Source organism: Miscanthus floridulus, chromosome 8, assembly GCF_019320115.1.
Source record: "Miscanthus floridulus cultivar M001 chromosome 8, ASM1932011v1, whole genome shotgun sequence".
Classification (NCBI taxonomy): domain Eukaryota; kingdom Viridiplantae; phylum Streptophyta; class Magnoliopsida; order Poales; family Poaceae; genus Miscanthus; species Miscanthus floridulus.
In genome coordinates this window covers 83,925,899-83,938,344 of record NC_089587.1, presented here as the reverse complement: position 1 = coordinate 83,938,344, position 12,446 = coordinate 83,925,899, and the positions used below count along the sequence as shown (strand labels likewise).

At 42.9% G+C, this 12,446-nt stretch overlaps 1 protein-coding gene across 6 annotated transcripts; it reads right to left on the bottom strand.

Annotated features, from left to right (window-relative positions):
- Window positions 1-1,170: 1,170 nt before the first annotated feature.
- LOC136472796 (uncharacterized) lies at window positions 1,171-7,452 on the bottom strand. 6 transcript variants are annotated; one of them, XR_010762416.1, is made up of 5 exons: window positions 7,242-7,452; window positions 6,514-6,758; window positions 5,486-5,580; window positions 4,187-4,556; window positions 3,225-3,701 (listed from the first exon to the last, which is right to left on the bottom strand). XR_010762416.1 is itself a non-coding variant. In XM_066470503.1 (5 exons), exon 5 carries the CDS (start codon window positions 4,543-4,545, stop codon window positions 3,607-3,609), a length of 939 nt encoding a protein of 312 aa, XP_066326600.1. In that variant the 5' UTR covers window positions 4,546-4,556; window positions 5,486-5,580; window positions 6,514-6,595; window positions 6,677-6,758; window positions 7,246-7,452; the 3' UTR covers window positions 3,225-3,606. The 6 variants fall into 6 exon arrangements, 3 of the variants coding, with proteins under 3 accessions (XP_066326600.1, XP_066326598.1, XP_066326599.1); XM_066470503.1 differs by having other exon boundaries at window positions 3,225-4,556; window positions 6,514-6,595; window positions 6,677-6,758; window positions 7,246-7,452; XR_010762414.1 differs by lacking the exons at window positions 3,225-3,701; window positions 4,187-4,556 and adding an exon at window positions 1,171-1,527.
- Window positions 7,453-12,446: the final 4,994 nt, after the last annotated feature.

Sequence of the window (12,446 nt, the reverse complement as noted above, 5' to 3'; positions counted from 1 at the left end):
ATCCCTGACGAGCTCGAAGCCTCCCTCCCCTATTTCATCATCGACGTGGCCGTCCCCATCCGTCGCTGTTCCTCCCCTTCCCCTCTCCTCTCACTGTCGTGTGGGACCGGAAGGCAACGACGTTGCCGTCATCGTTCCATCCCCATTCGTTCCCCTCCCTTCCCTTTCTCTGTGTCGCGTGGGCCCGAGGCCATAACGCTGCTTTCGCCATCAGTTGCTGACTGGCCGGCTGGCCCCACCTGTCACACACAAACACGCCACACACACAGCATTGGGTACGTTTAGGAAAATACTAGGTACACTCGGTTAATGTACATAGAAGGCTATAAATCCACTTTCCTAGCTTGGAAAAATGCCCAAGAAATTTGTAAATAAGTTAGATGCATTAGGAAATATAATCATATAGTTTACTCCCATTTTCATGCACCAGAAAATACATGTAAAATTCTACCTAGTTAATTAGCTATAGAATAAACTTATAAAATGCATAACTTTTGCATCCTAGCTCCTTTTTAGGTGAAACCACTTCTAAAATTCATCTAAAATCTAGCACTATGCATTCATCCCGGTACCACCATATTGTTCTATGTTTGCTTTTCCTCTTTTATTTTGTGTCCGGCGGTAGTCTTATTCAATAGCTACACCGACAGACGACGGTGACTACTAGGAGAGCGAAGACCCCGACTACGAGAACGTGCCGGAAGTAGCCAATAGCGAAGACAAGTCCTAGCTCCCCCCTCCCTCTACCATCTTGCTTAACTATCACTAAATGAATAACTTGCTTAATTATTATCCTGCACTACAAGAAATGTGCCATCTTTTGACATTTGATATATGTCATAATACCTGAAAAATAAGTCATAAGTCACCATTTGTGACACCAAGTTGACAAAAAATCAAATGTCAAAAGATGAGTGTCTTTAATGACAACTTTTGACGTTTAGGTGTTCATGTCATAACATTATGACACTAACTTTGAAAGTCACAAGCATTTATGACTTCTGATTATTATGTCACAACTTCTTAGGCCAAATGAATTCAGCCTGTTTAAGCCTAGTTTTTTATTTACATTCAAATTTGCATTTTCTCAGCCCATGCTTTTAGGCCTAGCCCGTCACATTTTCTGTTTCGAGGCCAGCCCAAACAGACATATCCAAATTACAAAATAAATAAGCAAGCATATGTTTATTCAAATAGCATAACAACCAGGTTACAAAGTCTTACATCATGATCATTACATTCATCACCAAATTTAGCTCAACAAAAGTGACCAACTCATAATATTCACAGATCAATGTCGTACATCCTCAGATAGGTTCAGGTTATAAGAGATGGCTAAAATCATACCAAAAGCTCATGTTAATCACCAAAATCACATCGACACAGCTAGAACTACACAGAACTAGAACCTCACTACCACAAGTCTGTCCATATCAAAATGACAGGAAAAGACAGCCATCTCCCAAGATTCAGAACTTACTGAATCATAAATATTGCACAATGCAATCCTCGTCCAGCCTGCATAAACTGCATAAGATAAGCAAGCAACACACATTCAGATATAGAATTTTTCAATATTAGTGTTTCGCAAAATCTTTTTTAAGTAAAAAATATTCTGTACTTGTTATTGTTTTCCATGGATAGAAATTTTAAATAGAGTTTCACAAAAGGATAAGAAATTTTCATAGTGCAGCTCTACTCTTTATATTTTACAGCAACTTATTCTGAACCAAAATAAGGGAAACAGTAAACGGTAACTATGCCTGAGCAAAATCCAACATAATTCTAAAATGTGAGAAGCCAGTGGCGGACCCAGGATTTGAAACTAGGGTAGTCTTAGTCAAAAAATTTCATGTCCAACACGACAAAATTCAAAGAAAAAGTTCGATAAAATGGCTATAAATTAACCAAATTGAGATAATACAATTGAAAGGTTCAAAACTTATATAAATAGATCCAAAACTTGCACAAATAGATTATACATAAGATAAGGTCTTACATAAATAAGAGATTACAATACAAGTTCTAGTTCAAGGCTTTTGCTTTGCGCTTTCTCATTGCCATGAAAGCATGAACTATGCCATCCTCGCTTACCGTGGAGAATATATCACGCTCAATAAAGGTAACCAAACAATCATTCAATAACCTATCACTCATACTATTTCTCACCTTATTCTTCACTAAACACAATGCAGAGAATACTCTTTCAACACTTGTTGTCGCCACTGGTAAGATCAATGCCAATTTAAGGACTAAGTACACCAAACCATAAAATTCATGTTTTTTAGTGTCAACAAGCTTGTTAGAGAGCTCACCGAGGTTGTTTAGTCCTTCAAATGTATCATCCATTCTCACGTCTTCAATATATGTGCCAAGTTGAATTTCAAGTGCCCTCAAAGCAGAACTAGGAAAATCTTTGTGATAAAAAGTTGCAAGCTTAAGGATTTTCTGAGCATCAAATGAGACAAATGAATTGGAGGGATTCAATGCTGACATACAAATAAGCAACTCCCTACTAACTTCATCAAACCGATTCTCAAGCTCTTAATGAATTCTATCAATAATACCAATATACACTTCTCTTCTATAGTGATCATCAATTGTTTGTACAGGATAAAAGCGATGGGATCTTCCATGAGGCCCATATTTGCTATCCATTGCAGGAACATCAATAGAATATTCGATGCAAAATTATTTAACCTTTTCTAAGAAATCTTCCCACCCATTAGACCTCAATTGTTGGAACCTTCTCTTTGCCACACTAACAAGTGTCATTGCATTAACAATATCTTGGTCTCTCTTTTACAAAGATTGAGACAACTCATTTGTGTACCCAAGAATCACAAGCATCAAGTGGGCATTGAAAACAAACTCAAATGACTCTAAAGTCAGAACCATAGCATGTATGTTTGACCAATCATCTCTTTGTGTGGGGTCCTTTCCAAGAGTTATGAGTACTTCCCGAATGGTAGAATACATGTCAATGATATGCAAAACAGTTCTATAATGAGAACCCCACCTAGTATCACTAGGCCTAGCCAATCCCATCTCTTGATTTAACCCACTTCCACTTTCTATTTCACCCAATTCAAGAGCTTTCTTCAATTTTCGTGCTCTAACATCTCGAAGCATATCATGGCGTTTGCAAGAAACTCCAACAATATTCAGCAAGCGTGAAACTTGAGCAAAAAAAGTACTAGCCCCAACATCTCCCTTGGCAACAGCAACAGGCACTAATTGGAGTTGATGTGCAAAACAATGCACATAATAAGCAGAAGGAGACTCTTTCATTATCAATGTTTTCAGCCCCTTAACATCTCCTTTCATGTTACTAGCCCCATCATATCCTTGCCCACGACAAGAACTAAGACTCAAGTGATGACTAGTGAGTAAAGATTGAATAGCTGTTTTAAGTTCCAAAGAAGTGGTGCCAAGAACATGAACTACTCCAAGGAACCTTTCACAAACACTTCCACGTTTATCAACATAACGCAAACAAACAACCAATTGTTCTTTATGTGATATATCACTACATTCATTAGCTAGAATTGCATAGTAGTCATCCCCAAGTTCTTCAAGTATGTATCTAGTGGTTTCCTCAGAGGATCATCTAATAATTTGCTTTTGTATGCGAGGGGAGGTCAAAATGCAATTACCTGGGGCATTTTTCAGAACCACTTTGTGCACCTCTTCATTATTTCCTGCAAGCCAATTCAAGAGTTCAAGGAAGTTCCCTCTATTGTTAGATTCTTTAGTTTCATCATGCCCACAACAAGCCAATCCTTGATGCAGAAGGAATCTCAAACATCTGAGTGAATAAGTCAACCTAGCCTTGTAATCAACTCGATCCTTTTCTGACACCTTCTCAATGATAGTATCAATTTTTGTGCCCTTTTTCACAAATAAGCTGTATTTCTCTTGAGCAAACTTGTGTAAAGTTGAAGACTCATGTTTGTCAAGTGATATAGTTCCCATATTCCAATTATGCCAACCATCCGTAATAAATTTTACACTTTCCTTACCAAACAAATAACAATAGAAGCAATATGCTGCATCCTTCTCTATGCTATATTCAATCCAATAGTACTTATGAAACCAAACAAAACTAAAGCGGCGATCTTTACCATAGATTTTTCTAGATGGATAATTATAGACATAAAGATGACAGGGGCCTTTTAAAATGTACCTTCTTCTGATAGAATCTTGTTCATTCACATCAAAGATTGAAATAGGACTCCTTAGGCCCGGGTCATGCTCAAGGGAATCAACATCAGCAGCCGGAGGCGGTTCTTCTTCCTCTTCTTCTTCAACTTCATCTGACCCATTATCTCCAGTAGGATCTGTGTCTGTATCTATTACTCTAGGTGTTTCTGTCCCTTCATCCACAACTGCGATAGCACTTTCATCACTCACAATTAGAGGATCTTCTACAACAGGAATAAACAACTCTTCATCAACAGCTAGAATTGGTGGAGCTGGAGCACAAGTTGCAACTTTTTTTGCCTCATGCTTCTGAAAAAGAAATGCTATATTTGATTTCTTCATGCCTCAACTTCCTAAAAAATTACAACAATTTCCATTCAATTCTAGGCTCACAGATGATAGATCTACAATCCCTAAGCCTTCTGAAAATGACAAGAAATTTAATTCAATGAATTTTATGCTCTGATTTCATTCACAAGAACAAATCCCTAACAAATTCTAGACTCACAGACAATAGATCCACAATTCCTAAGCCTTTACAGTCCAATTTCCAATCTCCAATATCCAAGCCCCAAGGCTTATAACTACATAAAAGAATGGGATTTGGCCATTTGGGAGAAAGTTGTGGTCTGTGGAGAAACTCACCAGGCAGAGGCAATGCGTCCAGGGTCTAGGCCTCCAGGTCCAGGGGACAGGCGGACGGCCGCTGCGCCTGCCGGCGTAGGCGTGTAGCCAGCTGCCTGCTGTGCTGGACTGCTGGCTGGCATTGGCGCGCCACGGCCCGGAGCGGCGGCGCCTGCACGCCGGACTGGGATGTGGGTGGCGTGGGAAACTGAGGGAGGCGGACTGGCGGAGCGGAGTGGCGGGCGCGGGCACGGGCCAACGGGGTGGGGCTGCCGGCTGCCGGCTAGGCGGAGGCGGAGCCGCAGGGGAGGCCGCCAGGCCGGTCGGGGTCGAAGTAGAGCAGGTCCTCGAGGTTGGTCTGCTGCGCCTGCCAGTACATGGACGGAGTAATGGGCCAAATTTTCATGGCCTGCGGCCCTACGCAGAGTACTAAAAGAAATTTGGGCCCAATTCAAGGTAGTCCTAGGCCTACCTGGCCTACCCACTGGGCCCGCCACTGTGAGAAGCTAACACCAGCTTTACTTCTCTAATTTTGTAATGTCCATCGACTATCTACAAGTCAAACACACAAGTACAGGAGAATAGTACAAATTCTGTTTGACTTTTTAGAGCAGCTATATGATTGCAAAGGGAACAAGGGAATGGGACAGAATGCTACCAGATGACCAGACATGGTGTCATGTTGCTGGCAGGTTGTTTTAGTATTTGAGCAACGTTTGCCACTGCATCTCAGTCCACTAGCCATTGCCATACCTGAAAAATCCAGCAAGTATGGCTCAGAATTTTGGAAACTTTTTAAAACCAAAAGTAGATATCTATGCATTAACACAATAATAAAATGCTGTTCAAAAGCATTGTTTAGTTAGTTCAAACTACTGCTATACCAGTTAATCGAAACAACATAGTGTTAATCATATGTTTTTCAATCTGCAGAAATTCTTTCCAGCCAATCGCTTGAATATGATGAAAATTGAACCCTTTACATGAGAAGCAACAGTCACTTGCTGAAGCAAAAAATCAGCCAAAAAGGCACTTTGCATGTGTACTGCTGGATGAAATCAAGCAAGAAACCAGATAGCTGATCTACAATTACAATCAAACAAACTGTTGCAGCTAGCACTAAAAGTCTAGAAGTATCCATCTAAAACAGAGAGATATCCGCTCTCACCTTGACATGCAAAGCTAGCAGTTCGTTTTATTGTATGAAATGACTTGCTCAAGCTAATTAATCATCACAGAATCTCAATAAAAATAAGGTATATTCTACTTCACCAGAATATAAAAGTCAAGTACTATATTTGTAAAGTAGGGTAAACAATAAATCAAGTTTAGTATGTTCTATACTAGGTCACCACAAATTGTCGATACTGGACTGTTCTCACAAAAATCCCTTATCAGACAACTAGTCAACTACATTCACTTTACAAGCTACACAGTTCACTAAAATGTGAAAAAAAAAATTGTCCCTAGCTTTGCAGTGGGCTGTCTTTGGATTTTCAAATTGATCACTCTTGATTCAGACCCTAACTAAAATAGATCAACTAGATCGACTATCTGTACTTTCTGATGAAAAAGGGGCTGCATATAGTTAACACAGATGATAAGCACAGTCACCACACCCACACACTTATTTTCCTTCATCTGTCACACAGATGTAAGCAGTAAGCAGAAGCTTAAAGGCACTACCTGCTGTAAAACACACAGCCATGATGGAAGATCTGAACCAGCTGCACCATATCTGTTGGGTCTCAGCATCTCTTGGATTCATCTTCAAGATTTACCAGGAAGACTGAGACACTGAATAGTCAATTCAGATATAATTCAGAGCACCTTCAACTGAAAGCAGTACCATTGTTTGCCAACTACTATTCAGCTATCTGCGGTGACGATAGACATTAAGGGTCCCAACCAATTGAGTATCTTGCATGTGCCTATCATAGAGGTGGATAAAAAGGAAATAAGTGAGTCAATTGGCAGAAAGGAAACTGTAGCAAGAGAAAACATAGATCATTCCACGAAATTAATGATCTCAAAGGCTATAATCTTATGATGGTGATAACAAGAGGCCATGTATATCCAAATTCAGAACACCAAAGCACTCATTTTTTAAGATCACTCCTGCAGTTCTGTTCTATCTTGAAAAATCTTAACCATTGTTTAGGCCTAAACATTGCAAAGCAATTAAAAACCAGCCCTTTCTGCAAGCATCGTATTGAAGACTTGGATTACTTAAAATATAGCACTTTATATTGCATTGTCCGCACCACAAAGGCAATTCATCAAGCATCTTATAGTCACATTTGGCGTCAATAAATCAATCTAAATCCAGGTACTACCCATCTATTAATGGCAGAGCTAGCAAAATTAAAACCAGAGCATGCAGTGCAAACAACCAAGAAATCATAAAAGCTAACCCACGTTGCTGATGCCATGGTGCAGTCACCGATTCACCACCCTGCGCTGCTTATGGGTGCTAGAGAGGCTCCAAAGTCCCCTGGGGAAGGCAGCGCGGGCGTCTGGGAGGCCCCTAGGGGCGGCGACGCGGAATTTGGGGAGCTCCTCAGGGCGGCGACAGCGGCGGGGAGCCCTCAGGGCAGCGGCGGTGCGAGTTGCGGAGAGCTCCTCAGGGGGACTTTGGCATTTCACCCTCGTCGAAAACTGGTTTCGCACTTTTACCGTCCCGCAAAGTGGTTTCACTCATTTGTCATTATAAAATTGGTGTAACCCGCTGAAATACATTTTGGGTAGTTTTAATTCGTGGAAAAAAGAAGAAGACACATCCTTCCGGTTCTACCCCTGCCTGCTTTCTCACCGCATGCCTCGTGGGTCTGCTCCGTGAAGGGGGGCAAACAGAGGAAAGGAGGTGACTCCGACGAGCAAAGTACGGTTGCGGACATGGCGAACAAGCCGAGCCACGCGCTGGTCCTCTACACCGCCAGCCACGCCATGGTGCTCGCTCCCCCGCCGGGCTCCGCAGCTGCGGGGAGCCACCTCGATGCGTTCGCCTCTCGCACCTCCTGCGGCCTTCTCACCCTCCGCCCCCGCCATCCAAGCGCCGCCGCCACCCCAGGCCATACAAGCGCCGCGACGGGTGCCGCGAGCCGGCCGCGGGAGGGCCGCGCAGCGCCCACAGGAAGTGCCGCGAGCCGGCCGCGGGAGGGCCTTGGCGGCGTCCAACCAGCCCAGGCTCCCGGAGACCCGGACCCGAAGCAGAGGAACACCACCGACGCCCGCGGCTGCACGTCGAACCACGGACGCATGCCGACACAGTCCACGAGGGGCTCCAAGGCCACGAGGTGGTTGAACCAGACGCCAATGCTCAACGCCGCACGCGCTGATGGGGAGGTAGTCCTTGGAGCCATCGGCGTTGACGTTGTACATCTCGGTGCGGACGGTCATGGAGACGAGCGCCTCCGGGGCGCAGTTGGTGAAGAAGAGGGTGTACTCGTCGGGGCGGGTGACCGGGAAGGACTTGTTGTAGTGGCCGCCCTTTAGGTTTTTGAAGGTGAAGAGCTTCTTCACGTAGGGGCTGTTGAGCACGCACCCGGCAGAGACAGAGCCACCGTCGGGGTCCTCGCCGCCGCCGTTGGTCGCCGTGGCGCACTTCTCCCGCGTGGGCCCCTCCTACGCCTCGTCGATGGCTTGGAGGAGGGACTCGTCGGAGAGGAGGAAGAACCCGAGTTGCCCGTTGTTCGGCCGCGCGACGGGGGAGGAGACGGCGGCGCCAGAGACGATGATCCGGACCGCGCCGGACTTGGAGAAACCGAACTTTTCGAACATGATGGACGAGCGCGAGTCCTCCCTAAAGGACTCCTTGATCTCGGCCGCCACGGGGAGCGCCAGGGCTCCCGCGACGGCGACGATGAACAGAAGAAGGCGGCGCGCCGGCACGGCCATGGAGGAAGCAGGCAGGGGTAGAACCGGAAGGATGTGCCTTCTTTTTTTTACGAATTAAAACTACCCGAAGTGTATTTTAGCGGGTTACACCAGTTTCATAATGGCAAACGAGCGAAACCGCTTTACGGGATGGTAAAAGTGCAAAACCAGTTTTCGACGATGGGTGAAATACCAAAGTCCCCTCCTCATGGGGCGGCAGCGAGAGACCCTTGGGCGGGCGATGGCGCACGCATCGTGGAGGCGGGTAGGCGGCGGCCGGTGTGGGAGGAGCCCGAAGGTAGCGGCGGAGGATAGAATGGGGGCTGGCGTGTGCGGATAGGATTTGCCGAGTCTTATGTCCCCAGTGTAGCGGGGGGCAGGGCCGCGGGGGCGCGTCAACAAATTTTTCGCGTTTGAGCCGCGCGCGCCGACGAAATTTTTCGCGTCCGGGAAGGAATCCTCTCAGTTTTGACAGTGCTGGCGTGCGTGCGTGAGTTTTTTTTTTCTGTGTTCCTTTATTTTACACACAAATATTATATATAGAGAGATATTTTCTATGAGGCTGAGAAAAAAGTGCCGAAACTAAAGTCGACACAGACTGAAGGAGGTGATCTAGGAAAAAAAATTACTTGTTTTAGAAATTTCTGGAAAACAAAATCTAACGAGGTCAATTCAAAATCATAGCTCTCTTTAAACTTGTGATTTTTATTTGGCTTATTACACCTGGGCTAGCGTGCGAGAAAATTAAAAAGAGAACTAGGCTAGAAGGAATTTTGATCCATTTTAAAACATGAGTAAAACTTGGACCAAGTGGGCTGAATATATTTGTATATGACATAACAAAGATTTCCATGGAATGAAATTAGTCACTTTATGACCTTTTTGTGACATCATCTTGTTTCATCACTAAATCAAAATGCCCCCGGAAAAAAACGTCATAAACTAATTAACTTTGTGTCATTTTGATCGAATGTCGTACCGTAAACGTCATAAGATGACACATCTCTTGTAGTGCTGGATTATGAGCTCGGTTACGGTGAAATGATTAATGTTTAATTAAGATAAATAGTTATCTTGTTGATTTATGAGCTCCACAATATAGATGAATTTAGGGATAATAATTAATGGAACTTAAAACTTGGTAAACCTGAAACTAAACACCGACACAGGGATAAGTTACCTTGGTAGGAATGCCTTGATAGGATTCCCGGGAGATGCTCGCCTCAGTCACATAAGGAGCGGTTTGTAGTCTCTCTCGCCTAGTGCGATGTGTTTACACCAAAAATTGGTAAGCTTATCCTGAAAAGGAAGAGATCGGCCGATGATGTCAAAAGCAAGAAAGTTTCCTAATTAAGGGATATTTATGAGCCGGCCAGGAAATATTATTTAATAAATTTGAGAGAGACATGACGTCCAGGTGCATATCGGGATGAAAGAAACAAGGACACGTATCAAACAAGAAAGCTTCATCAGCAAGGATTCTGCATAAGGGAAATTAGAGTCCATGTATCTTAATATTTCTTTTTGTTATCTAGTCGTGTTCGTTTAGGACTCTTATCAGCCTAGGGTATAAATATAAACCCCCGGCTATTGTAACACATACACACATCAATCAAAATCAGTCTTCACTTTTTCGGCTTCACGCCAACCCTTAGGAGTAGGAGTAATGTAGAACTCGACGAGTTCTTCAATAAGTACGGCTGCATCGATCCAGTCGACCTTTGGCTTGTCTGTGAGTATCGTCATGACTTATACTTTTGTTTGTAAGGTTGCATCGGTCCGACCGACCTCTTACAAGCTCTAGTATAAGTTAGTTATCGAAACTTATCTAGTTCAAGTACGGCTGCATCGGTTAAGTTCGACCTCCACTCTCGAATTAGATTAAGGTCAAGTTATCGGCTCTACCTAAGAGTGGCATCCTTCGGGTAGATTCATTAAGTTATCGATCTTGCTGATGTTCTTGTTGTCATTAGTTTTAGCAATATCAACCTGCCCGATCGAGATTGATATAGATCGGCCTCATATCCTTTTAGTCCATCGTTTATTTTGTCATATTGCGATGGTTCTTACTTTAAACGACGGATTATGTTTTATCGGCCGTTCTACTTCGATCTTGATCGTGCATAGTACGCGGCTAAGGCATGTCTGATCTTGAGAAGGTTTACTAGCTAGTTGAATCTGGTCTATAGCTCGCTATTATGGCTGTAACGATCCAGTCGATCCCCACTATTAGCACTTTAAATCAGAGTATGCTAGTTGGTAGATTCGCTTTCGATCAGGCGTGACCTTGGTTGTTTACTATGCCTGCATCAGCTAAATAGCCGATTGCCCGTACTTTAACGCGTATAGTATGTTTTCATAATTCTGTTAAATGTGAATAGATCTGTTTATTTTAAAGGTTTAATCTGTTATCTTTATTATGACTGTCATCGATCCGGTCGAACCCCACTGTTAAAGATAATATGTTAGATTTGGTGAGTTTATAAATATGTTCATATTAAATAGTTGATTGTTCACATGCTATAATTCTTTTTCTACCTGAATCGGCTATTTTAGCCGATTCGTCTGTGCTTTCACACATATAGCATGTTTTTCATGAACCTATCAATATATAGATGGTTTTATGGATTCTTTAGCTTTAGTTTGTTATCATTATCATAGCTGTATTGATCCATTGATCCAGTCGAACCTCACTGTTGATGGTAACAGATTAGATTCATAGCGTTTATAGATTCATTTGTACTAGACAGTTAATTTGTTCACATTTTATATCATTTCTCGTTAAACTTATCGGCTCAATACTTTACATTGGTTATATCCATCTACTGATGACGTTTCTTTATATTACTTATATTTGGGTGTATAGTACTTATTCTACCTGAATTAATCAATCATAATAAATCGCTATGACCCATGAGTATCGATTATTTTTGAATTCATGCCATCATCATTGATATTAGCCGATAATCTTCAATTTAGCGATCCTTGCTCCATTGATATGCTGGATATCGACTATTTAGTCGATAGCCCTGTTGAATCGGCTATCTAGCCACATATCGGAACTGTGTGGTGCAACACCGGCATGTTCCACCTTAAATTACTGATTATTTTCTCCTTATCAATTGCAGGGTCAAATTGACTGGCACGTCTTCGGTCCCAAAATCGACCGATCCTGTGTTTGAAGCTAAGCGGATCTCCGGACTTACTCCAAGTTGATCTTTCCAGCTTGCTGTGTGTTAGGCGCATCACCACATTTTTGCGCCGACACATGTTTTAGCACGCCCGGTGGGACCACAATTGTTTGATTAGAAGTCGGCCGAAAATTGATCATTATGTTGAATCTTCAGGACTGTTCTAGGAACGTCATCCATATTGCTAAGATTTACCACCACACTAGGCTTGCAAGCCAATCCTTCTATATGTGTCATCTGCATGGGGCCGATTGCGACGTGTGGCAACACGTTGCCACTTCAAGTGATAAACTCACGAAGATCAAAAGCTACTGCTCCTGTACTCCACCGCTCAAAGAACTATTTGGTTGAGCGCACATAGAGATATTCACTCGGCTTGGTCAGACTACTAGCTTAAAGAAGACTTATATCGTACATTGATTTGATCGGAGAAGATGGAAAGGGACTATATTGGTCATATTTATCAAATCAGATATGGTGTGCTCAAGCACATGTTGGAGAAACTCCTAGATGGAATTTTTCATTATGCAAGCAGTATAAAAGTGATATTTA